This window comes from Cottoperca gobio, chromosome 11 (assembly GCF_900634415.1).
Source record: "Cottoperca gobio chromosome 11, fCotGob3.1, whole genome shotgun sequence".
In the NCBI taxonomy this organism is placed as follows: domain Eukaryota; kingdom Metazoa; phylum Chordata; class Actinopteri; order Perciformes; family Bovichtidae; genus Cottoperca; species Cottoperca gobio.
The window spans coordinates 2848325-2875310 of record NC_041365.1 but is presented as its reverse complement, the minus strand read 5'-3'; the positions used below and the strand labels follow the sequence as shown (position 1 = coordinate 2875310).

At 42.4% G+C, this 26986-nt stretch overlaps 1 protein-coding gene across 1 annotated transcript; it reads left to right on the top strand.

The window, feature by feature from the left end:
* The first annotated feature begins 324 nt into the window (after positions 1-324).
* On the top strand, positions 325-19642 carry angpt2b (angiopoietin 2b). Its single transcript, XM_029443109.1, has 9 exons — positions 325-1178; positions 5935-6090; positions 6797-6918; positions 9098-9330; positions 9811-9935; positions 13059-13160; positions 15855-16021; positions 18711-18841; positions 19044-19642. Exons 1-9 carry the CDS (start codon positions 861-863, stop codon positions 19202-19204), a joined length of 1515 nt encoding a protein of 504 aa, XP_029298969.1. The 5' UTR covers positions 325-860; the 3' UTR covers positions 19205-19642.
* Positions 19643-26986: the final 7344 nt, after the last annotated feature.

The following is a 26986-nucleotide window of genomic DNA, read 5'->3' as shown; positions in this document are numbered from 1 at the left end:
TGTACAACATATTTGGTGCACTGTACTATACTTACAGTTATGATGGTCAATGTAAACAGAGCACATTTTATGTTCAGAGAGAGAAAAAAAGAAAGAGCTAAAAGTTGTGAGAGAAAGTTCTCGCTCTTGTGGTAAGCTGTGTGTATTTTTGTAGCTTCCTCTTCTAACCCCCGCAAACAAGAGTACCCTAAGAGGGAGGGAGAAAGTGAAAAAGGGAAGGGTGGTTGAGTGACTATGTGCTAAGGAGGTGCATTTGTGTGTGTGTGTTTAGAGGTACGCCACTCTCTCTCTCTCTCTCTCTCTCTCTCTCTCTCTCTACTTTAAGAGCTTTCCCACTTCAGCCAACATCCTGAAGCGGGCCACTCTCCACTCCAACCCCTCCTCTCCCCTCTCCTCCAGACCAACGCATGGACTCATGCAGCTCGAAAAAGAAGGCAGTGAGAAAAAGGCAACTTTTCAGAAGAGAGATAAATGGTGAGAGGGAAGTCTGATGTTGGTTTCCTGGACTAGAGTGTTGGAGTTACAATAATAGGCAATCCTCATTTCCTGTGTGTGTTTTCGGTCCGCTCTCACGAGGACCAGCGGGAGCAGGAACTGGGGTGAAGAAGAATTCTGGATGCAACAGCGAAGAAGAGGACCAGCCAAAAGAAGAAAAGAAAAAAACAGGAGACAGAAGCAGCAGGAGTTGTACCGAGACAACAGAGTCAAGAGTCTTGAGGGACTTTTTAACAAACGACGGAAAAAGATACAGGAGATATAGAGGATCAAACGGGCAACTCACCTGACTCACTTCTCTGCTCTGCCAGGTGGAGCAACCTCCTTCTACCACTCTCCTCCCTCCCTCTCCCCTCTCCCCTGACATGGGCCGCCTGCTGGCCCTGACCCTTGCCTATCTGGCCTACTTGCTGGCGACCGCGATCGGCTCAGAACGCCAACAGCATCACGTGCAGCACGGCCCCTGCAGCTACACCTTCATCCTCCCCGAGGTGGAGCTCTGCCACCCCTTAAAGGACTTCCAGGTCACCAACACCCTCCAGAGGGACTCCCCGCCCGAGGCAGAGTCTGATACAAGCCAATCCAAGCCAGGTAAGGCCCAAAAGGAGAGGCCTTCCTGGCAGGAGAGGAAGCTGGAAAATCTAGAGAGTGCCATGGAGAATAACACCCAGTGGCTGCACAAGGTAAGGTCTCTGAACTAAATCTACTACTTTACCACCTTCTCCTCCGTCATCTTATTCTACCTCTTTGCTGTCACACTTTCTTTGTCTTTCCTCCTCTTCACAAGTCACATTTAAGCCTGCAGACCCTCAAATAAATTGTTAGGGGGGGGGGGGGAAGCATGGGATGTCCATGGAGTACACCATCCGGTAACATCTGTTGACAAGCCGTCATTATTGATAAATTCAGTGCTTAGCTAGGATTTCCTGGATGATCGCTGTGTGCATGTCTGGCTCCATGTCAAGTAAGATGAAATAAGTTTGCTAATGGCAAACAGTGCCAAATGTATCACACAGTTAAACCTTCTGAGTAAGTATTGTCCCCCACAGGCAAAAAACAGAACTCAGAAAGTTCACCTCTTGACTCGTGTGTAAGCCAAAGTCGGCTGAAAACTGTGTACTAAACTCCCAAAAATGAGTTCCTCAGTGAAAAAATAATGCTTATCTGCTGGAGACACATTTCAGCATGGCCGTTGGCCTTTGCAGTTGCATTTAGCTTGGATTATGACTGACTAAAATGAAATGATGCGATTAAAAGTTGGTTTCACAATAGTGTTTTCATTGCTAAGGTCATCAGGGCACAGAATCAGTGTTGGGCCATTGTCTAGGACAGACTGACTGACACGCCACTCCTCTCCACCCGTTCTCTCTATTCTTGTCTGCATCACTCACAAAATATTTATGGTATACACTAATCCTCGGGCCGATTATAAGGGTTTATGTCGAGTGTTTAGTTTGGCTGGCTGAGAGTAAACATGTTGATTATATTTCAGGATTTAAAAATGGGGCATTATGATTGCCAAAGTTCTTCCTGTGCTTCTGTTACTCTCCACTCTCCTTCGCCATAAGAAAGTTTCCCTTTTTCCTTCATTTCCTTTCCCGAGTCTCCTCTCCTTTTGACACTCTGCTCCACTCTATTCATCTTCTTCACTTCTATCTGGACCATTTTTTCACCTCTGGGAAGACAAATGTGTTCCATCTTACGCATTGACTTGTCGACCACCAGATCTTTTACTCTGTCTATCTTGCTCAGGCTTTCGCGACACACACCCAGAAGCACACACACACTTAATTCCCCTGTGTGCACTCTGTCTGATGATGAGTCTATGAACAGGAGACCTATCTTACATGGAAAGAATCCCATGAGGCCACGTTCTGAGTCGGGAAGAGATAATGAGAGAGTGCACAGACTTTCCCTTGTGCGCACAGTATATTATTAATGCATATAGTCTGCAAAGCATCACATTTTGCACTCATCCTGGGTATATACTGTGCAGCATATTGTCACTCTCTTTCACTCCCACCAGAGCAGTGACATAAGCGGCCATGAATTAGATGCATGGAGATTCCCCCCCCCCCCCCCCCCTTCATAAAAAGCTCTGCTGACACATATCTTGCTCTGTTGCCAAACTTCCTCCACATAACGTCTGGAAAGAACACAAAGATCCAACCTTTCAACAAGTTAACCCCACCAGGCCATAGTAATGCATAAATGATCGCACTGTAGGTGGGATTTCCTCATAAACACTGCACGACCCCAGAGAGCCTCTTTTACATATGCACAAGGCTATTACTGACTTTTGACCCCCAGATGGTAAAGCCCTTTCAGCACCTTGTGGACCTCATTAAGCCTATCTACATAGATTTGGAAAGAAATTGGTGAAATGCATGGGGAAAGAGCTTGAGGCAACTCTGTGTCGGTGCGTCTGTGAAACTTTGTACGATCTCACTCAAAGCTCCCCTGGGATAATATAACCCTTACTGTGAGCCTTCAACCCAAACCCCTTGAAAGAAAACACACATCCACACACACACAAACTCAGGAACACACACGCAAATCCAGCATGTTCTGCAGAGGAACCTCCAAGTCGATGAGTGCAACAGAACTGTATTAAGGGTTCCAGATTCCTTCTTTCCAAGATAAAACTAGTGTTTGTTATATTTTTGTTCTAACCCCCAATGCAGCCCCGCATCTAGTCCCGTTGGCCAGCAGCTGCCCTGAGGGTTTGGCAAAAAAAAGGATGTGAGCATGCTTTTGTTAGTGCTTTTAAGAGTCTGGGCGGATTATGCTAATGCAGAAATATTGCATAGAGATCAAGGTGGCTAGGCTACCCTCAGATGACCCGATTTCCTGGCCCAGTAATATTTCATTAAGTAAGTATATGACCAATCATCCATTAGCTCCTTTTTCTTGCTTTTTTTAAACTTTCATTAAATATACATCCCCTTTCTCCATCTTGCACATTCCCTATCGGACTTAAAAACATCTTAAAAAGAGTCAGTTCATCCAAATTACAAAAACATCTTTTCTTACTTATCTCTAGTGGTATCTTGGCATGAGATAGTTTTGGTTTTAACTGGCCAAGGTTTTGCGATATCTACATCTAATATGACAGGGGAGAATGGAATTATGTTTGCGGAGCTCACAGAATTTAAAATTACATTCCAACAAGAGCCATGCTAACGGCTCTTTTAGACTGTATTTATGCACAACAGTGCTTTGAGCTGAAAGCTAATGTCCAGATGCTAACATGCTGGTATGACTTTTACCATGTTAGCATAACATTAGCAAATCTAAAAGGCAATCCATCCAATAGTTTCACTCAAACCTACAAATGACGGAGCTAGAGGAAAAGTCAGGGGATCACCAAAGTCATTAGGATACATCATCTGGGAACCATGAATATCTATACAAAGTATGGTGCAGTAGCTACTAAGATTTGACTGTGATAAGTCAAAACTGTGTGGTGACACTAAATATATGTCAGGGATAAGAAAAGTCATTAGAATTCCTCTGGGGACAATGAATGTCTGCACACAATGTCATGGCAACACCATCCACTATTTATTTTTTTGTTATATATCTGTAGAGACTAAAGTGGCGGCTTGACCGACATTACCATCCTTTGATGAACCTCCAGATTTAAAAGATTCATCAGCAACATCTCTTTCCAGAAACAATGTCCTAATTAGTCTGTATAATCTTCAACAGAAAGTAGTTCCAATGAAAACCCAGAATAACAGGGAGATCTTTTCAAAATATGTCATTATAAAAAGCTGTGGACGGCAAAATGTTATTATTGTCCATTGGTGGAGGCAGAATTTCAAAGCTATCTGCATAGTTAGATACCATGAGAAGTGAAACAATATGGTTCTTTATCATTTTGGTGACTCTTAAGGCCAAGAATGCATCTATCTCTGGTGATGCCCATCATTATCATTTGCCAGAACGGCGTGTATGCGTTCTCCCTTCTCCTATGTAATTATAACTGAGAACAAATGTCTCTATTCGCTCGACAATTAAGATATCAAGTGATACAACTCCCTTGGTTTTCTAAGCAATGATCCCTACTCCCTCTTAGACACAACAGGCAGAATTATGCTACATCCCAAATGAGATTTATCTGGCATTTGACAGAACTGCAATTGATGCAATTGGCAGTGGGAGATGGAGTGTATCAAGACCTCTGGATTGAGCTCAATCACAGAAAGCTGTAATAGAAACACTTTGGACAGGCGGCTGATAGCAGCTTCAAGACATGAGGCTGATTATGATGCAGGGACCTTTGGTTCTTCTTTTGAAATTGGCTTTAATCCGTTTGGTAATCTCTTCATAACCTTCGTTATGGAGGGATTCTTTCTGCTGCCTCAGTTGTCCTTAAGTAGCTAAATGTGAGAGATGGATTTACGGACCAAGAGGGAGAAAGGGGGAGAGTTTAAAGGAAACGGAGAGAACAAGAGCAAGTAAGAGACAAAGAGACAAAGATTACAAGCAGGCAAACAATTTAATTGCCAGCTTGGATCAGTATTTTTGTTCTGCATAAAAGATAGAAAAAAGATATCTCGCATCCTAACCCCATTCCTCTCTGACATGAGAATTTTTATCGAAAATAAAAAACAAACAATCGGAGTCTAATTTGAATTCTCTTCGTCTTTTAGAGAATAGCCACTCATTAGCTGGATACGTTTGAATGGGTTCTCTTTAGAGTCTTCATTTTCCAGACACGTGGTTCACCAAGTTAATTCAGATCTTTTCTGCCCGCAAAAAAAGTCATAAATATTAATGTTCTCCGGTTCGATATTCTACTTTTCTTTATTGCAAGGCACAGGCCGTTGCCCGTTAAACGTCAAACTAAATTCCATCGTTCACGGCAGGGAAAGCCAAATGTGTCTTCCAGATGCCGTTTGCTCAAACCGACCACATTAATAAGAAAATCAATTTATTGGAGCAAGATTGATGCCATCCTATTTTTACTCCCTCTGCAACATATGATGGCTTTTGCCAATGCTTCTTTCTCTGACCCTGTGATTGATTACAGAGTATAGGCGACTATCCCTGAAGTCCTGCACACGAGTATCACAATGTCAAGCTCTTGGTGTATATCATTACTGTTCTTTTTGAAATCCCATTGAAACACCTATACAGTGCATCATTTTATATATAATGGAAGGGTCAGTATTAGCCTGAGGTAGAACTGCGGATGGATAGCTGGGTTGCGAGACAGTGCAAGTGCCCTAAGGGTACTATATTCAATGACATCATCACAGTACCTGAAAAGATTGAGGTGAAAAAGACAGATCACCCTAAGGTTGCTACTTTCACACTGCATCAAGCTGTCAGTGAACATATTACCTCCTGAAATATGATTATCACCGCAATGAACCTAGGGAATCTGACATGCTGGATACTATTCTCAGAGTCTGCTTGTTCTCCGTACAGCTGGAGAACTTCATCCAGGAGAATGTGCGCTCTGGGATGGAGGAAATGAAGAGAACTGCGGTACACACCCAGACAGCTGCCATGCTGGAAATGGGAACCAACCTTCTCAGCCAATCAGCGGAGCAGACTCGCAAACTGACAGACGTTGAGACCCAGGTGAGCCCATCAAGAAGAATTTGAGTGAGACCATAGACAACTTGTTTGCAGCCATTCCAAATGAACAACTGTGGGCGTCACACCCATGCAAAAACAAATGACGTCACTTGAGAAACACTTGGCGAATAGCTAATTAAATGTAAATCAGATGTAACCTGCCGAGAAGCCATGCCCAAATGTGGCGGCGACCGCTTTTAAACAGCTGGTATTTGGTTCTACCGGCTCTGATTGACACACTGAGTTGCGCTCGGAGTCTGACAACAAGCCAATTAAAACATAAAGCTCAGTAGCACAACACAGATGTGTCTTCAATCATGCCACGGAGCTGTTATTACAGATTGGGCTGTTTTGGTCCTCATGCTTTCTTTTACTCTTATCAAAGTGGATATGAAACCGCAACCTGTGCAAATATCTGAGCTGCTTTGTTCGAGCTTTTGTTTCATTCGCAACTTCAAAACATGTCACAGGGGCGTGTGAGATAATTCTTGCTCAAGTTTTCATTGTAAGATCAAGCATTATGAGCCTTGTGATGTGATGTGCTGTGATGGGATGATTGTTTATCCCCTAGGGTGTTTTTTATTCATTCAGCTGGTGGGCAGCACCCCTCCCCGTTCCCTGTCAATCAGTCCCTCATCACTGCCATCCAGTCTTCAACACTCTACATAATAATATAAATGTTTTCTTCTTTTTTTCATCAATCCATTAGGTGTTAAACCAGACAAGTCGCCTGGAGATCCAGCTGCTCGAGTACTCTCTCTTCACTAACCGGCTGGAGAAACATATTCTCCTGCAGACTCAGGAGATCTCACGCCTCAGTGATAAAAACAGGTGAGCAAACACCCTTCAAAGATTATTCAGGCAAGTACATTTTTATGCACTGCAAGACATCCAGGGTAGCTTTTCTACTGTGAAAATGGCACTTCATTTTCAGATCCATTATGTGACTTTAAGTGGTAATTCACAAGGCCCCTATTCTCTCATTTTGGACATCACAGGGTCATATTATGCAGTCCTTTTTGCTTTCCATTTCCCAGAAAATCACCCATCAGTCAAGAACTGTATTTACCACAATGTAATGTTTTTTTCTCATATGTTCTGTTAGTGAGTCTGCGGTTACTGTGGGTGGTGCTATTTTTCTTTATTCATTTAGCTGCTGTTTTTCCTGCTTCAAAATGAAACACAATGTCAAATGAGGGCCAGCAGAGGTTAAGGACAGGCTGCTGGGCGATGTGAAAGGGAGCGGGTGTTTTCTCTCTTTGTATCTGATTGTTTATCATTCCACCCATCTGTACCAAGTGTGACCGGGAGAACACAGTGGCCCCAGCTCCAACACCTGTTACACATCTGCTTGTGCTTTGCCCTGCTCTGCCCTTTTGGCCCTCGTCCTTCAAGTCGGTGACATGGCTCTGACGTGCAAATAAATGAATACATCTTCACAAGGGTAAACACCAGGACGGGACTGATGAAATTAGAAGGGTCAGAGTAGATGTGCAGGCAGGCAGCTGTGGGATAAAAGGGAACTGTAGTGGTTGTAGGGGGCTACTGCTACTGATCCTTGAGGGCAATGAGACAGTTTTTGAACTGCTGCCAACTTAAAAAGTGCAGGGAGACATGTTTGTTTTCATAAGCATTACATGTAAAATACTATTGGCAGGAAGTGCAGTATTTTGCAGAGCGGGTGAGAGCAGTCTAATAGCAATACTATATATTATAATAATAATAATAATAAAAAGCACAAGATCCTAAGCATAACAATTTAATTGCCCAGGATGCATTGGGAACCAAAATACCATGTTTGGTCTGTCAAACCCTCTAACTGTTTAAACATTGCTGTGTTGGATTACCGCCACGCTCAAAACTACACTGTACCTCAAAGTAAAATACACATAATGGAAAACAATTTGTTAGCTTGCTTTGCCACTTTTATTGAGTGTTTCTCCACAAAGCAAATATGAAAAAGGAGTGATGTTAAAAAATGATTTAGATTGATCCAGCTTTCCTTCCAGGCCACTTTCCGAGTCGCTGCCTTAAAGTGGGAGATTGAGGATACACGTTTAGTGTAGTGGCTGCATGTGCACAGGGCTGAAACGTAGCTTGTTCAATCTGGGTGGCTGGATTGTTTCAATAAATAACTGCTGCACAGTAGTCAGTCAAAGCCATAAAGATCAGGTTGCAGGGATTTATGATCTTCATTTGGAGGTGGAGATGTGGCCACTGTGCAGAGACACACACACACACACACACACACACACACACACACACACACACAGTCAGAGTGTTGCTTCATGGCTGTGATCGAGAGGCTTAGCACGCAGGCCAATGTGTGACTGCTGCTGCAGCACAGGTGTTTGTATGATGTTAGCTCAATGAGACTGTCGCGCGGATGTCCATTAGTCATCATCATGTAAATGTGCAAGTTTGTGCAACCTCCGCTGAGAACGGTATTATTAAATGGATGGATGCTCCACCTGCGTCCGCTCTCTTATATCTTCTGTCACTCTTACCATTCAGGATGCATTTTACCATTTGATGTAATATTGTGTCTTCAGATTTGCTTTTCCCCAGATCCCTGTAACCTAGGGATGGGTCAGGACTTTTTAATCAATACAATAAAAGATGGAGCGAGTAGCAGAAATTATCACAGCGCCAGGTGTCAGTAAAACATGTTTGTGGCACGTTCTGTTCAGCTCAGAATGGGAGTGTGCGTGAATAACGGTCAAATAGGGTCTCCTGGCCACAGGGAGGATGAGACGAAAGTTCGTGGAGTTTACTCTTTTTTGACACTTTGGATTTTAGTCCAATAAACAAACTATCAAAGCCTGCACGGACCATACACCCCCCCGGTTAGTGGCACAAACAAACAGATGGCTAATGTAAACTATGGGCCTAAGTGAATGGGAAACTATCCAAACATATTTTCTTTTTGCTATTGAAGGCGCGTCTACGGCGATGCTATCGTTTTATCGTCATAGCCAAATTTATAGAATCTGATTTTTCTCTTTGGTAGTTTTCTCGAACAGAGGCTTTTGGCACTGGAGGCTCGGTATGGGAGGGAGCTGCAGGGCTTGCAGAGCGAAAAGCAGCAGCTTCAGGAGCTTCTGGAGAGGCAGAGTCGACTGGTCAGTCAGCTCCAGGGTGAACTGGGCAGCTCCACGCTCAACAGCAGCTTACTACAGAGGCAGCAGGACGTGCTCACAGACACTGTTCAGCAGCTGCTGGCGATGGTCAACCACTGCAATGGTAAAGCTGTGAGGTTTGCCCTCTTTGAATGAGCATATTGTACAGCCAACGTCAGTTATTTTAAACAAAAGATATACATTTACACAAGACAGATGTTTTGTAAGTATAACACAGATTACAGACAGCGCACTCCCTCCCTAGTATTTAGGATACAATTGTATTCTATGATTCATTACCTCCTTAGTGCAAAGAAGACTGAATAGTAGCAATCAATAAACACCAGGATGCATTTTAAGCAAAAAGGGATCTACAGTTTTCAATTAATGAGCATGGGATTTGGCTTTTTAAAAAAAGGAAACATTTTACAAAATCATCACCTAGAACAGCTTGTAATTCAAATCCCAGACACATGCATGCACCGCAGACACTAGACTTAAGCCAGAGCTTAACATTACAAGATAACTCACATATGGGTTCGGGATTTGTGTGCAAAACCCATAAAGTTGCCATCTGTAAATAAATGCCTGCATGTTTTTCCAGAAATCTCCAATATGCCGAAGGAGAAGTTGCTTAGTTTCGGGGACTGTGCGGAGATCCTGCGATCTGGAGTGACAGAGAGTGGAACGTACAGCATACGCCTGCCTAACTCCACGCAGAGTGTCAAGGTAGTAAAGCGTTAAAGGTCACTGGCCCTTTTCTTGCAAATCTCACCCAACGAACTGTGACATGAAAGCTCTTGCGACACATTTTCCCCATTTGTCTTTCAGTATTTAGCACTGGGGTTGTTTCTTTGTTGTCCAGCCTGTGTGATATAAAGCTCTCGCACGCTACATAATGACATTCAAAGGGCTTAAATCGTTACTTTATGGAACAGTAAACACTGGATGGACAAACTAGTCTGATGTAATGATCATTTGCGGGGGCTTTTGGTATAGAGGGTTGATGGAAATGCCATGCTTGGTTACAGAGAGGTAAAATAATAAGCAACAGGAGCATTATGCCCTGCAGGCTTCATGGTGAGCACTGCTGAATGCAAAGTCAGAAAAGCTTAGGAGGAACCTCTGCTGACCTGAAGTAGCTACCCCTTGCTAACTCAACCATGGCATCCACCAGCAGGCCATCCTTTCTTTAAATCCCAGCAAGATGCGGCAGGGACATTCACTCTCAGAGCTTACCACAGAAAAAGAAAAAGCAGTTCTGTTATTCATTACTTTCAGTCTAGTTTGCTTGTTGGCACCATCTCTTACAGCCTCTGTTTTCCCCTGTTCTTCCTCTTCATTTCCTGTGGGTAAGGCGGCCAGGTGTTAGGAACTGGTGCCATGTGTTTCCTGCCAACTGGGGCCAATGTACGATTCCACTGATACGAGTTAGTACTCCCGAAATCATTGCTGCTTTCAATCTATGCCATCTGATTCCAATGTGGTTGGCAATCTGGGTGGCTGCGTAAAAATTGGGGCAGATACAAATTGCCCTATTTTCAAAGCGGAGCGCGGGCTTCCTCAGTTGGACAAGAGACAAAATGCATTCACGTATATGTGGAAGGCAGATTTTGACTGTTATCTATCCATCTATGTAACTTTTAATCACCACGGTTGTGAATAATGATGGCTTACCAAACAAATAATTAACAGCTTGGATCAGCTTCTTTTTTTTAAAATGTTTTATTTCATACCTCTGTTGCCTTTAAGAGTTATATATGCACAGGACTCATAACATTAAACACATTAAGGCTTCTCTCTTAACACACATTGTGAAGCAACTTTTGTGTCCCCTGAAAGCCCTTTTGAATAATCACCGCAGCATGATATATATTTTTTATTATAATAACGCTTAAATTGTCTGCATTTTAGATTCTAATGGATTTGGCCCCAACTGACTCCTTACTGGATAATAACAATAATAAGTGAATTTGGAGTATTAAACATGGATTTGGTCTAAATCAGAACAACGATCACATTTGAGAAATTACTTAAAAAGAATCTATTTCAAGACCCTGCTGTTTTATTCAGCGTGATGCCTTTAAGGCAAGAACATTGGCTTAATGTGCCAGAGGATAATCACAGCATATTGCCAGTCTGCTCTGTTTTAAGAGGTAAAAGACCAGAGTGCCTTTTGACCTTGATTTAGCGTTCCCATTCTGGGAAATTGCTGGAAACTCTCATTTCATTTCTAGCAGAAAATAGCCAGTTGTGGAAATAGAGAGAGCCCTTGGGATGCTGTCCACATACCAGCGTCCATACTGCCAGACTCTTGAGACATGTCAGGGTGGTTTATATGGTGGAAAGCATTCGAGCAACCGGCAAACCTAATCAATTTTGTTTCATCGGTTACTAACCACGTCGCAGGTCGCAGACGTTATCGACACAGAAATGTCACTGACGATATTTATAATTTGAGGCGACAACATTGCAAAGAGATGAAAACATGGTGACGAAGAAAACTGACATGGTGGCTTTTCTATAATTTGAGGCGACAGCATTGCAAAGAGATGAAAACATGGTGACTAAGAAAACTGACATGGTCCCACCCTGTAGCTTTGAGGTATGAACGGTGAATACACTTTTTAACGTTAGCACATTAAGAAGGATCTAATCTTACCGCCCACGGGAGAAAGGCACACGGTCATTTCATCACAATACCTGAGGGAAGCTGGAATATATCCAGTCCAACCTCACCTTTAATATCCCTTAACAAGTCTACATTTCAAATTCTGTCACTAGATGAATGAGTGTAATCCATTCCTATTTGTTCTCCCAAACATATCTACATATAGCAAAATGTGCAGCCAAGTAAGAAAGAAAACAGTGTGTGTAACCCAAAACGCAGATGCCTCCTCCTCAACCCCCACTCAAGGGGATGAGAGAACATGCTGATGTGTTAGTTTTTCCTTCCCACCTGGGTTTATATTCTCGCGTGACACCCAGAAATGTTGGGCGGCCCCCCCCCCCAACACGAATCCTGAGGCTTCAAAGGCATCCTTCAAATAACAGAACGACTATAGTGCGTTTTATTTCTTCATGCAACTTCTTGGCACTCTTCTCATATAAAACACTCTGTAAACTAATCTGAGGTTATTGACAAAAAACACTTCACTTCACTTCATCAATGTCAATTGTTGTTGTTGAAATGGAAAATAAGAAAAGGCTGGATATTTATAAAAATATATAATATTCAATATATAAAACTCAATATTGGTAACAATATGGTACTAATGCCAAAACAATATTTTTTATATTTTCTATTAGATCTTAATTTAGGGAACATTATATATATTATGTTTTAACCCTCGTTTACAAACTTCAAGCTTTAAGCATCAGTTTTAAACCGAAGGAACTTTGTTTTTATTATGGTCTAAAGCTGAAATAATCAAAAAACAATGAATACAATATCAAATGATTATGAGTCACGTAAAAGGTGTCAACATTTGAAGTGATGAAGAGAACTCTGCAGAACATTTAGTTTTTCTTTCTGCTCATGGATTTGGTTAAACGGCCCGCACATCGACTGTTTGGGTTCTGTCTCATCAAACTTGTTTCCTAGACTCTGATGTACCCACTAAACACAACTGGCCCAACACCAAACAACTGTAAGGCACCAGCTGGTTAACACAGTGGGGCGTTTAGTTTGCCTCCGCAGCTGTAGAGACCAAGGGAGGGTGAATATTGGACTTGAAACACAACTCCAAATGACTTAATTAATAAGAAACACCAGTACTCAAAAAAGCATTAATTTTCACTGTCCAGTCCCAAGTAATAAAAGCTTCTTACGATTTGCCTTCATTTCCACAGGTGTTCTGCGACATGAAGACTGAAGGTGGTGGGTGGACGGTGCTACAGCATCGGAGAAACGGCTCGGTAAACTTCCACCGTGGGTGGAGAGATTACAAAATGGTGAGTTGAGCAGAGGTGTTGTTAAAGTGCATTGTTATCAGTGTAGGTAGCGTGGATCGGTATTGTGGGACTGGACAGGAGGTTCCAATAACCGTCCACGGGTGATTTGGCACGGAGAGGCGTGGGATCCCGGCTAGCCTGTGATCCCAGGTGACCTGCGGTTGTTGCATTTGGCCGCCCTCGTGTCCTCTACCACCCCCTGTGTTATTGCACCTGCTCTCCTTCCCTCTCCCTGTCATTCTCCCACACACGCACACACACACACGTCATGTACTTCAATGACCCTACTGTTTGCATCCATCCTTAATCCCAATAGCTTTCCCGAGTATGGAAATGATTTCGGTGATGAAAGTAACAGCATTTTCCAATTCAAACTGGATACAGTACAATCGTACACAAGAGAGTATAAAGTTGCTCCAGCATGTTTTAACCTTTGGCTTTTGTTTTGTTTGGACACAGTTAGTGCTTTAATGCTTATTTGAATCTTTATCACAACATTTAATCAATAAAAACAATATGTCGTTGCGCAATAGAAAACAACTGAGAGAAAAGCATATGCTCACGAGCCTTTTCGACTATTTAATTACACCCAGAACAAATGAGCGAGGCTCGTTTTGAGAATTGAGGGGAGTAGCAATTTGTCTTTCACCTTTGTCAACAAATCAATTGCCAAAGCTTAGATTGGAACTACAATGCATAGAGCAAACAGAAAGAGAGAGAGATAGAGACAGGAAAAAAGCTCTTTCAAGAACAATATTTTTACAAGTGGATGATAAATATTTGGTTCCAGTTGGGGCGTGGGAGCACAGGGGCCCTGTAGATGGCAGATAACGCATGTACTAAAACGCTTCACTGCCCCGGCCCACACTCCCCTGTCCTCACTGTGGTCACTGTTGATCAAATGTTGCACCCAGGCCTCGCTGGTCAAATGAGAAATGCGCCAAGGCTCTCACTGTGTGCTCACTCTCACTTAAGACTAAAAACAAACAGTTCGACAGATGGACGAAGCGACTTAGAAATCAAGGAGAAAAAGTCCTTCAGTTAGACTGAACAAAGGAAGATTATTATCTGCAGATGTAGAGTTTGATTCAACTTCTGCCTTGGAAATGTGATCAGTCTTTAATGGTTGCATGCTGATTGACTGTCGGATCTGTTTGGCCTACTCAAGACTGTGAATCCACCTCTCACATATGCGTGTCAGTCAAACATTTGACACTCTGTGAAGATTCATTAGCAGAGGTCACATTACTCGCCTGCTCTTATGTCATCTCTTTGAATAGAATGCTGCGATTATCATTTCCCTCGAGGGATAACATCCACACAGTTAAACCATTTCTGTTAAAGCCATCTCGCCCGAGTGGATCACTGTATTTATGTTCACTTACCGCTGCGGTGAAATAATCTTCCCATTACCGTGCCTTCAACCTGTTGACATAATTTAACCAATAACTCTGGCTGCAGAGTTACGTCTTTGATATAGCGTGTTCTTTATACTCCGCCTCTGTATCGTGTATAAGTGGTTAATGGATTTAAAGGAAAGCTAGCAGCTCCAATGCTCGTCGGACGAGGGGAGGGGAGGGGGGATTTGTGCAATAAAGACCGTTGTGAATACTGTACACTTGTTGAGTGCTACAAAATAGCATTAAAATAATAGTATTACACCTAATATATAAGACGTATATATCTTACTTTAAAGAAATAATTTGAAAAACAAATATCAAATCATATAAATGGAAAAATAAGGTGAGAACGACCCCAACTGTGGCACTGACAAGCATTGTTGTCAAACTTCATCTGTACATTTACAGATAATACTGTAACGGCTGACGATATCACTGCGATTACAAAACATGACTCATTATTCTAATCATTACATTTCCAAGTCGCATATTTAGTTTTGATTTGCTGTGTAGTTTTCAAGTTGTGGTGACAAACTGCTTCTGAGTTACATCTGACAATTAAAGCTCAAGACATCAGATGTATCATCTAAAATGGACAGTTTCTCATGTGGATGCTGGGTCAAAGTTATGTTAGCTACTGTTAGCAAACATGATCATTTCACATGCTGATAGAACAAGCTTCTGCAGTCTGGAGATTGGTCTTTGTGGAACAAGAGGAGCTTTAACAGTGTTGATCCGACTCGGGGAGAATTGAGCACAGAGATATCATACGCAATACTCATCATCTTAATATCACATGTGCCCTGTATGGGAGCATCTGCGTCTGTCTGTATCTTTTAGTCACATACCATTACATCTCCTATGTTCTTGCACAGTTTATTCTGTATCAGTGATCTATCAGAGTTGTTTTGTAGTGCCAAAAAAATGAGATAGAAAACGTGTGTTCATGTTCAGCTCTGTAGTTCAAACAAACAGTGGGATCTGTTGACAAAGCCAGTTTTTTATTTTTATTTTACTACTAAATGTTTCAGGCACGAATTGAGCTTTGGTAGGATTTTAAAAAGTCTCAATTGACCGGACCTTTCCTTTGGGAGTGGAGTATTTCATTTCATAAGCTCAGCGGATTGTCTTAAACCATCAAAATGATAAATGTGACTTCTTAAATTGTTGGTCCATTTTCATAGAAACTCCAAAAACACTTGGCCGGCCTTTGGTAAAATCCCCCCCCCCCCCCCCCCCCCTTGTTCGAATACTTTCTTGTTCCATTGTTTCTCCGTCTTTGTGTCTAATCCAGGGCTTTGGAGAGCCGTCTGGGGAACACTGGCTGGGGAATGATATCATCCACAAGCTGACCAGCTCCCAGGAATACAGTCTGCAGGTCCAGCTAAAAGACAGAGAGGGGAACGAGGCTTTCTCACACTACAATCGCTTCTACATAGACGGAGAGGAGAACAACTACAGGTAATACAATTTGAATTCATAATTGAACGTGCAGACTTTATCCTAGCTTTTAATGATGTAGGGCTCATGTCGAAATTCACAATTTAAATTATTAAATCATCCAAAAAGATGTGACAAAAGGCTCTTAAAACACGACATGAATGGGACTATGATAAAGGTGCTTCATTTCAGTAAAGTGTTTTATTAAGAGCCTTCTATTGTATAAGGCATAATTGCAATGCGACAATCGTTGCCTTCCCTCTGGGTGTAAGGCTCCTAATATCTGAACAGATTAGAAGCCGTGGACAGTTCAAACTCCTTTCTATTCTCTCCTTCTCTCAGCTTTGTTATCCCTGAGCACTGAATTTAAGGAACCACTTGGATCGTTTTTAAGAATGTCATTCAACATGATGAGCTCCATGGAGGGCACGCAGCCACTTTCATTTGCTTCCATTTTTATTGTGCCATCACCGCTGCCCCTGAAAATCCCCTAGAGGAGCCTCCTCCACTGGAGTATAACAGTAACGCTTGGCAATACCTGCCCCCCCCCACTCCCTGTCAGGAACTGACAACTCAAACCAAGCTCCTCAGTAACCCTGCAATCACTAACAAGATCATGTGTGGACTGACGCCGGGCTTCCTCATAATTCCTCTTTCATACAAAGAATAAAACAAAAGCTAAAAACTTTGTTTGGATTTCATACAAATTCACAGGAATGTTCCCTTGCTTTGTGGAACTTTATGGAGATTGACGCTCTGAGAGATGAAAAATCATAATCATATGTGGGTGTATGCTTTCCAAGATCCCTAATAGTGCAGCAAATTGCATTTGCCTGAGTTTGTTCCACATAATTAGCGCGATGAAACGCAATGTTTCACAATTCTGCTGTAGGCTCCACAGTGTGGGGCGAAGCACCTGAATGAATATAATCACCTCTGTAGCTTGCTACCTCTGAGACCATATTCTGTGTAACTAGTTCAATATGTACCAGCTTTACTAGCATGCTCGATGACGCTGGCTTCGTCTGTGGGTTTATATTAAAACTCCCCAACCGGAGCTGTGCAGCTAGTCAGCCAAAGCAATCCTCCTCTTCAGCTGCATCCACTGTGTTCCCAAGAGCAATATTGAGGTCTTCACCTTAAACTCAGCAACATTATTCATACGTTAATCTTCAGCATGACAGACCACTTTCCCCCTTTTAAGTGGCCAAGAACAGCCAGTCTTAGAGAAAAAACCCCATGGCAGGCATTCCTTTGAATGTAACACTATATTAGTCATTACAGGATACAAAAACAATATGAAAAGACAGTCACCTTGAAAAGAATTAGCCTGTGGTCTGCGGTATTGGTGGAATAGCTGAACTAATGCATCTGGAAGTCACAGCTAATGCAAAAGTTTTGCAGAGTAAGAAGAGCTGGCACAGTCCGCAGCCTCGCTGTAGCCTGTGGTTGCCATCCTGTCTAATTTGATGGTTTTTAATTTTCCCCACATCAAAGATCCATCACGAAGAGAGAAAAGTTAAGTCATCTAACAAAAACATCCCCTCGCTGTATCCCGGCCTCTCTGCCATTCCATCATTATTCTCATCCCGAGCACCGCCATTTCAAACTCCCCTCTCGCTGCCCCTCATGATGTGTTGCCCTGCCCTGTGAACTTACAAATTCAAGAGGAGGATTCTTCATTTAGTCATCACAGAGAGCGTGCCCCGGGCTATGGAGGAAGGAGGGGGGGGGGGGGGGGGTTCCCATAACTCAGGGGAGAGTCTGGTACTAACGAGACAGAATGACAGGGCAGAGGAGAGGCCAGACAGCAGGGCTGACCTCCTCATCCACTCTCTTCAAACCAGTACAGACACACACACACACACATACACAGACAGACACACACACACACACACACACACACACACACACAGGAAAAATAATCGAGCAAATCAATTTAACTTGCACAGAGATTTGCTTCCGACTGTTTGGGTTGTTTTACAAAGCACAGCATGGAGGAGGAATAATGAGTTAGTTATTTAGGTTAGCTTTTTGTATTGATGTTTGGCAACAATGGAAACCTCAGGGAGGTGGTACCCTGTATCAAAAAGTATTTTACACATACTAAACCGGCTATGGTTGCCTACAGTGGATATAAGTGGTTATTCTTTGATTGTTTTTCATTTATCTTTATTATCTTTGATGGTGACATAATATATACAGGCTTTTTAATGTAATACTGCACATCTCTACACAGGCTCTAAATGGAAAGATGGTGCTACAGTAGAGAAGAGCATTGGGTGTTGCCCCACTTAAGATGCTGTCTATTTGCCAAGATAAAATCCTGATGCCAGGTATGCCCAGAAGGAATCGACAAGTCAGACAAAGACTGTCAAATTAAAAGAGAACTACAAACGCGTCTCCTAAACAGTAGCTCCAACCAAAAAAAGCTGGACTCACCAAGTTAGACATGTTGCCTTTCTCATCCCTCTGGAATCCTGTGGTATGTGGTTTTGGTAAACATGATTGTGATGTGTTCACTTGACCACCATGACATTAGATGATTTCAGAAGTTCAAACAGTTTTCAGGCAGTAACCATTCACTGCCAATGTAGAGCTGCCAACAAGCCAAGTTGCACAACACAACTTCAAATGATCAATACGAGAGCCTGCGGCTGAGCTTTTTTGCTGAAATTCTTTGCTCTTTAATTACTCTCCCAAAATCCAGCCTTCATGCCGACGGCTTCAGTGGCACAGCTGGACGGACCAGCAGCCTCACCCATACTGGCACCCAGTTCAGCACCAAGGACAGAGACAATGACCGTTGCACCTGCAAGTGCGCCCAGCTCGCATCAGGAGGTACGCATCTTCCCTCAACGTCTACCCCCGTCTCAATCCGTCTCTCCTCATCCTGTAAAACATTTCTATCCACCCGCTTGTAAATGTGCCAAAGTGCATTTCATTCCCCCTCTGCACTCACATTTGGGTGTTACATTACATGAGCTCGAATTCAATTTATTCACATTTTTTCCTTGAACTCTCTGACTCATTCCTTCTCCAGGTTGGTGGTTTGAGGCTTGCGGTCCATCCAACCTGAATGGCATATATTACCCCAGCTCCTCCAGTGTGGTTCGCTACAACGGCATCAAGTGGTACTATTGGAAGGGTCCAAGTGTGATGGCCACCATGACAACCATGATGGTGCGCCCAGCAAACTTCTGACGGCACGACGCGTTCCTGATGTCAAGGAAATGTTATATTTTGGGAGGAAATTTGAATGCGACTGTTGGTGGTTTCAGCTTCTGGACATTTTGTAGAGCGGCTTATGCAAGTGTCTGGGGACATGTGCGCACTCTCAGCAAATGGCTGTGGTTTTAATGAATTCCTGAATGAGAAATTCAACCAACAATATCTATTCACAAAGGTTTCCAGACTATATTTCAATAAGGATTGTTAAGCTGAGACCCAGGCTATGACCTTTGCTTCAGATGAGAAAAACCCAACTGGTGACATCAAATTACACATGTGACCAGTTACATAACTCAAAATAAAACTAATTAATACAGAGACTTTATCGCAATACCTATTTTTATATTAAAGTGTGAAAACGTACGCTGTGTGTTTGTCTGTTTGCTGTAAATAAAAGTGATCAAACTGCAATAATTCAGGCACATCCTTGTATATAGTTTGCAGAGTCAATGCTACAATAATGTATTAATTTTGCCCTTAATGCTTTATAAACTTGGATCTTTGTATTTGCCGTGTCTGACATGTTATAAATATCCCGTGTGAATGACTAGAACTTTATTCCAGAAGCATCATCCGACTGTAAAACGTCAGTACTTGTTTAAAACTGTAGTTTAGCCCACACAACACAACACAACACAATATAACGGAAGATAACCTGCAGTGCCTTCAATGGTTTACCACTGTTAATAAAACAACACCATAAAGAACAGCAACAACAAAAGCAGGCTTTGCCCTTTGCTGTATTTTCCAAAGTGCTTTTCAAAATGAAATATCCCCAATTCTCAGGCACACCTCTCATAAAACTTTATTTGTGTGATATTTTGCTCATAAAAAAGTACATCATGCACTTTCACAGGCATGATTTACTTTCAAAAATGAAACATTTGTAATAACATCTGGGAACAAAGCTGTAAATTACATTTTTTACTAAACAATAAAATCAGATATAATCTTTGCAGCCTATAATCCACAGTGCCAGTAGCTTGTTGCCATGTAAACTGCAACAAGCCCCACATGCTGGACTCAGGAAGTCAGATGGGGACTGCCAACCATTGATCTGATGAATCAGCCAATAACACAGGTCCCTGTGGTAGCCATTAGAAAGTGGATGGGTTTCGCCTCGACTAACTATGACCTGAATGTCCCGATTTAGCTGGGGACAGCAGCCGCTGCTAACTGGAGGACAACACGCGCGTCGGCTGGCCATGTTTACAACGTCTGCTAATTGTTGTGCGTCATTCACTGAAGAACAGAGAGACATTTCATTTCTCTTCTGCTTTGCCTAATTTCAAATTTAATACAAATGCAGAACTGAGACATTAAGCAGGATGAAGTCTGAGCAGACCTGTCTCTGTGTTTTTCACACGCACTGCTTATTCAAATCAGTCTCACAGATACTTAAGAAAGAACGTTCTACTGAACAAAAACAAAAAAGGACGTCATTCTTTTTTTTTTTTTTTTACAAATAAATAGCTTAAATAAATAGCTTTTCTGTGTTTGGCTTCAGTAAATGTGGGAAGGCCTTACGCACGCTCAACTGCCTTTGATTTAATACTCTATCAGGACATATGCAGGAGCTGCTCAAGACAGTAAAACTACACCGCTACTGTGCCTGACCGTCGCTCAAATGTGAGTGAATACCTATATGATGCAATCATGATGCAATCTGTGAGGAAACCACACATATCATCACGAGTGGATCCTGTACGAGAAACTGTGGGTGTACCGGGAACGCACGGGTGGCGACAATAAACCTGACCCACCTAACATAATGTACAAGCAGGAAAGCACCGACACGCAAACACGCTCACACGCACATGCTCTGCTTGCATGCAGTGACCCCATTGCTAAACAAGTTTATTACGACCTCCAACGGCTGGACAGGCGATAGATCACAGCGGGGGAGGCCAGGGGTGAATCCATCAAAGCGGCTTTAATAAAGACCACTTGATTTGGCCTGCTGGCTCAACAGATGAAACGGTTGTGTTCAGGTCCAGCGAAGCAGACGAGAGCCTGGGCCGCATTGCTTCTCTGCTGGTCCAAGTCCCTGTTTGTTAGATGTGTTATTGTTATTATGGGCAGAGAGACAAGGAGAGAGGAACTTCAGAACTGTGTTACAGTATTATACAGTCTAAAATCCACTTTTGTCCACACGCACAGTGTAAACAGATCTCCACTCTAATACTTCTCTTCTCTTCTGCGACAGATCCATCATTACAAACCAACGTTGTTCAGACAAGCAATGCTCAATCCCACTTGATTTTGAATACTAGTAAGATCATAAAGTTGTCAAAGATACCAAATAAGGATGTTAAGATTAAAATAGTTTTAATCTGTGTCATATGACTTGAATGGACCAATGGAACAAGCAGACAGAGAATGTGCATGAAACTGTTGTTTGAAGCGAAATATGCTTAATACCCAAAATGTCTAACTATCGCTTTAAGGTGGAACTTAAAACCAATATTGTAAACATGGGGAATTAGAATGCAGAATGTCCAAACTACAAATATGATGTAAATGTTCAGTATGAGCTGTTGTTTTGTTAACTTTTCTTTTTTTTTTTGCATGGAAGCAAAAAAAAAATATTGCAACAGTTTGAAGATGCTCCAAACATCATTTTATCACTGATTGCTGGAAGCCGTATCGGCCAATCCGATGACAGGATCCATTTGAGCTATTTCTCCTCGCCCCGTCAACAAGCGATTCTGCTCCTCTGCTGTGTGTGTCATCACTCTCGCTATTTGTTTAGACACAACTGACAAATATCTCAAAAAAGTATGTCATTTAAAAATAAAAATAAACTCACAAAAAGACGCTGGGACTATCGCTGCAGATTTGATCTGAGAGAGACGCAGTTTGACGCACTTGTTGATTGTCTTTCAGATCAAATAACATAATAATGATCCGTGGGACTCCAGGAATTGAGCAAAACTAAGCATGTGAACTAAGGGAGGATGAGGAGAGCCTTATTCCAAGCTATATCAGAGGGGAGGCCCACAGTCTCAGACTTTGAAAACCCTTGCTCCACACGGCATGCATGTATCCTCGTACATGTTGGAACCGCTGTGTATATTAACTGGTGTGAACAGCAGTGTAAGCTGGGCAGTTTCTGCTCCACGGGTGCTTTAAACCTCGCCTTAGGATTTATCATACAACCCAGCGGGACAGATAAACGCAGGAGAGGAGAGAGGAAAAAATGTATAGACTGCAGGAGAGAGAAAGCAGTAAATGGGGAGGCAGAGCCAAGTGATCATAAGTCCTTGTCTCGCCACCACTTCTGCTCCAGTGTCTTTGATTCATAAGGCGTATGATGGCGGGGTATGATGGCTGGCCAGGGCAAGGGCCAGGTATGTGTTGGCAGGAGGAGGCACAGAGGGAGGGCTGGGGACTGATTTGTAATAGTCGTCCTTGCTCTGTGGTTTACTGTGTCAGCATGCAGCCCGTTTAACAGTGGTCATCGAAAAAGCAATACCCTCCCCATATATATGCCGGCAATGCATCAGCTCCTATGTCTCTGGAGTTTCTCTGTCGAGGGAGAAAAGGCAAAGCAGCAGTTGTCATGTCATGTTCCAAAACGATAAAGAAAGCAGCGGAGATGACAACTCAGGCCACTTGGGGGCACTAGTGGACCAAAGAAGCTCTTTACCTTCCTCTCTTGTACTTTGTTAAAAGATGTTGATCCGGCTGCTGCTCGCTCGCTCGCTCCGTCTTTTCCTCCACCACAGGTCTGGATTATGTAACTATGCATTCATTAACACATCTTCTACCATGTGCTCCCGTCCCAGCAGCTGGTTAACTGAAGGCTACAGAGGACATTAGGGACAAGGGGGGGGGGGGGGGGGCTACCTCAAGAACATCAAATTAGAATGTCTCATAAAGAAAAGCACTTTAAATCAATCTGTGACTTTGAAAAGTCTGAAAATACGCATTCAATAAAAAGGTGTTTCTTAACTTTTATGCCGCTCTAAGAAAAATATGGAACAAACCTTTGCTGTCAAGAAACTTAAGTGTAGTCGTGACAATCAAAATCATGGCTGATAGCCACATAATGAGGTATACAACTGAAAAACAACCAGTGGCTGTGGTGCTTTGCTTTAAAATAAAAAACAACAACAACTCCTATAGAGAACGGGATTCAATTATCAGTCAAATGAAACGGACTCCAGCTGAACTGTCTGGCATTTCTGTTGTTATATTAGCTCGCAGGCTATCCCTCCCTCTGGTTATTTTCTCTCTTCATCTTACTGAAGAAATACTCACTTTATAGCACTCCCCCTTTTTATGCGTTTATGAGTGATGTGTAAATAAGACATAAGGAAGGCAGACAGAGCTGAGAGGCTCAGTTGCTGTTCAACTAAATGTTGGAATGGCAAGACGTGAGATTGAAGTCGCTTTGAATATGGTATGGTCATTACAAGCGCGTTGGTTACAGCATCAGACGTCACACTGGGGTATTTACGCATTACAGAGTTTACTGAGGATAGCAGCACACACGCAACACAAACACATCATCCTGACAGCAGCAGCAGCCATTCTGGGGACAAAAATGCATCATACATGAAAAGGGTCAGTGGAGAGTGGCAAGATGTGTTCATGCTAGCTGACATGCTACAAATGTAATGTGATGTGCAGAGGGACGTCTCAGAACGCCCTTCGTGAACAAGGACATGGTTCTACTCCACTCAACTAGGAACTACAAGACACAGTTACAATGGCCATGTGATCTCCAACAACTGGAAGCTAAAAATAAGACAAATGTCACCTTATTCGACAAATCCCATCACAAAGCACCGACTGAGCATCGTTTGAACTCCACAGTGTACTCGCAGGCTGTTGCTGACCAAGTCCGGCCATTTATCACCGCGGTCTACTCCTTTCCAAATGGATGCTTCCAGCTGGATAATGTGCCATCAGATGAATTAATGTGCACCCAGAAATATGTGCAGGAAATCTGTGATGCTATCAAGTCTGCATGGGCCAAGATCTCTGTGGAAAGTTTCCAGCATCGAGTTGAGTCAGTGCTTCAAGGAAGTCACGGCTGTTAAAGACGCAAAAAGCAGCCAGCGGTCCATTAAAAGGGAGAAGTCTAGAGGTGTTGTATGGTTATCATAATGTCAATAAATCTCATGATCAAAACCAACAATAAATTGATCTCATTAACAAGCATCGTCTGTGTAGCCAAAGCTTGATATAATATATGTATGTACACACGAAAATAGTCGCCAACAAATGCAACATTTACTCCTGTTTGAGAATAACTTTGTGACTCAAATGATGGATGCCTCAAGTGGGAATATATATTTTTAAGGGAAAATATTGCCAGTTTTATAATTTTAAGAATGTAGAAGTACATGTATTGCCTCTATTTGGTGCTCAAGTTTTTTTCAGCCTTCAGTCATCAGACATTCCTCCCGAAAATATCCAAAAAAGGGTCAGTGCTCTCTTGACCCTCGAGTGCGCGTGTGATTTATTCATCAAGGCAGGGAGAAATGCCAACTTTAAGTAATAATTCACTTTCTTAATATTAAAGTATTCACTTCTGAGGGCAAATAAGAGCTGCATACTTTGCATTCATTGCTAGTATAAGCTCCTGTATGCTTCTATTAATATGTGTTGGTATATAGTATGCAGTATAAATAGGCATAGACCGTATATATATTTATATATACATATATACACATCTGTAAAATGTATCCATGCAGATTATTCTGGGTGGGTGCTCAAGTTTGTGGAAATGACAGCTTGTCTCTCGGGCAGTGTGTTTCTGGCCAGGTCTTCTGGTATGTGGGCAGAAAACAGAGAAGCTGCTTTCTGCAGACGTCACAGCCTTGACAGTGAGAGGAGTCACTGTGGAAAACATCCACCCTGGGTGAAATGTTTGCAGAAGGATATAAGTATACCTATAGGAAAAAGTTCACAAGCGTTGCATACTAAAGAGCCAGTTCCTTTGTACATTGCCCTCCTGTGTTATTTACATTAATGTGGTTGGTAATCATTGCAGTTTTCCTGTATTCAGGCAGACTTGAATTTGATAATCGTTCCCTTCTGTTCTTCCGTAGAAACTGTTCATATCGGACTTTTGAGTCCCTCAAACATAAACGGTTATCTGACAAATGGGTCTAGTTCTGTCTTTCTCTGTTCAGTCGCTGCCCAGGCCAACCAGAACAGGTTTCTCTACCTCATAAACCCAAATGCCAAGAGCTTCGCAATTACTGCTGTAATTGGCTTGAATTGGCCATTAGTACTCAGCTTGAGTCAGAGTCCAAAACACACACCCACAGACAGATGCGAATTCAATCAAAAAAACCCAAGTCCCTCACTAATGCACTGTCTAGGCTTCTTTTTAACTTCACAAAAGACTAAAACGGTGGTTTTCTGTTCTTTGTGTTAAAACGTAGCTTTCAAAAGTACGGGAGGTTTTGTTACTTCAGATCAAATTTCTAAATGAATTACTGGGCTTGGCAAAGATCATGGAGGTGTGTTTCAAGATGATACGGTGATAGGTTGAATGAATGAGACTTGCACATTAACAAGATAAACATTTAAAACCATATTGGCATTTTCAAATTGTTATTCAGCACAGTCATGCATACTGCCTATTGTCTGTTAAGCCCCTGACTGTCTTCATCACCTCGTAATACCTGTAATCAGTGTTGTTGGGCAGTGTCAGTTTGTCGTGGTCAGGTGTCTAAGTGTACAACTGCCGATCATAATTGAAGAGGAGCTAATAATCACTCGCTGTCAGGCAATGCTGGGATTTCATTATGTGCAGTAAACGGCTCAGCTTTAGATTTCCATGATCAGACCCTAACACTGTGCTGCGCTGTAAAACCACATCTAAGGGTTGTTCAAATCTTTCTATGCTCAGTTTAGTAAATGTGTTTTGATTGAATGTTACTTTCTCCTTGCAGGTTCCGAGAAAATGTTTTGTTTTGGTCATGGTGATGCCTCGTCAAACTCGTAAACAAGAGCTTTTCTTAGCTGCAGCCGAGTTTAAGGGAACATCACAATTCTTTTCTTCGATTTGTACAAACCTGAAAGAAAATTGAAGCTTCCGACTGAACGAGGGTTAGGCCGATAACGTACCATATCACTGACCACTGACCCCAGAATCACGAGAGCACCCGTCCCCGTCAGTGGCAATTTTGCACTTGGCTGCTCATTACCGCAGTCTTGGAAAGGAAGGGGTGAGAGGAGGTGTGTTTGGTTGGTTGTAATCTGCAACCGCAACGCTTGATCCCACCAAATACTACATACTGTCCCTTTATTGTTATATACAAAGTGTAAAAAACAAACCCATAGAATATAAGAAGGGATGATACCGTATAGTTCCCAATACCTTTACACCTGTACCTAACAAGAAAAAAGGATACAATTAGTGTTATGCAAAGCACTCAAAACCAGAACCAGCTGATTCAACTACTGAGCGGAAGCGTCACCAGTTTGAGACCTGGGGCCAAATGCATGGATACATTCATGCATAAATAAATGTGACCATCAGTAAAACCGGTGAACAATGTAAACAAACAATGCTTTATTATTTAGATTACTTCTCTTACGTTACATCATCAAATATCTACGTCGTCATCGCTCTAGACAACCATGAGTACTTATGGTCTGCCTGGTGTCACTAAGTGCTTTTCTTCCATAAAGAGTTTATATGTGCATGAATTCTGCATTATTTTCAGATGGATGAAGTTCATTTACCTGCATGTTAGCTACTGCTACAATCCTGCTCACATTGCTACGGTA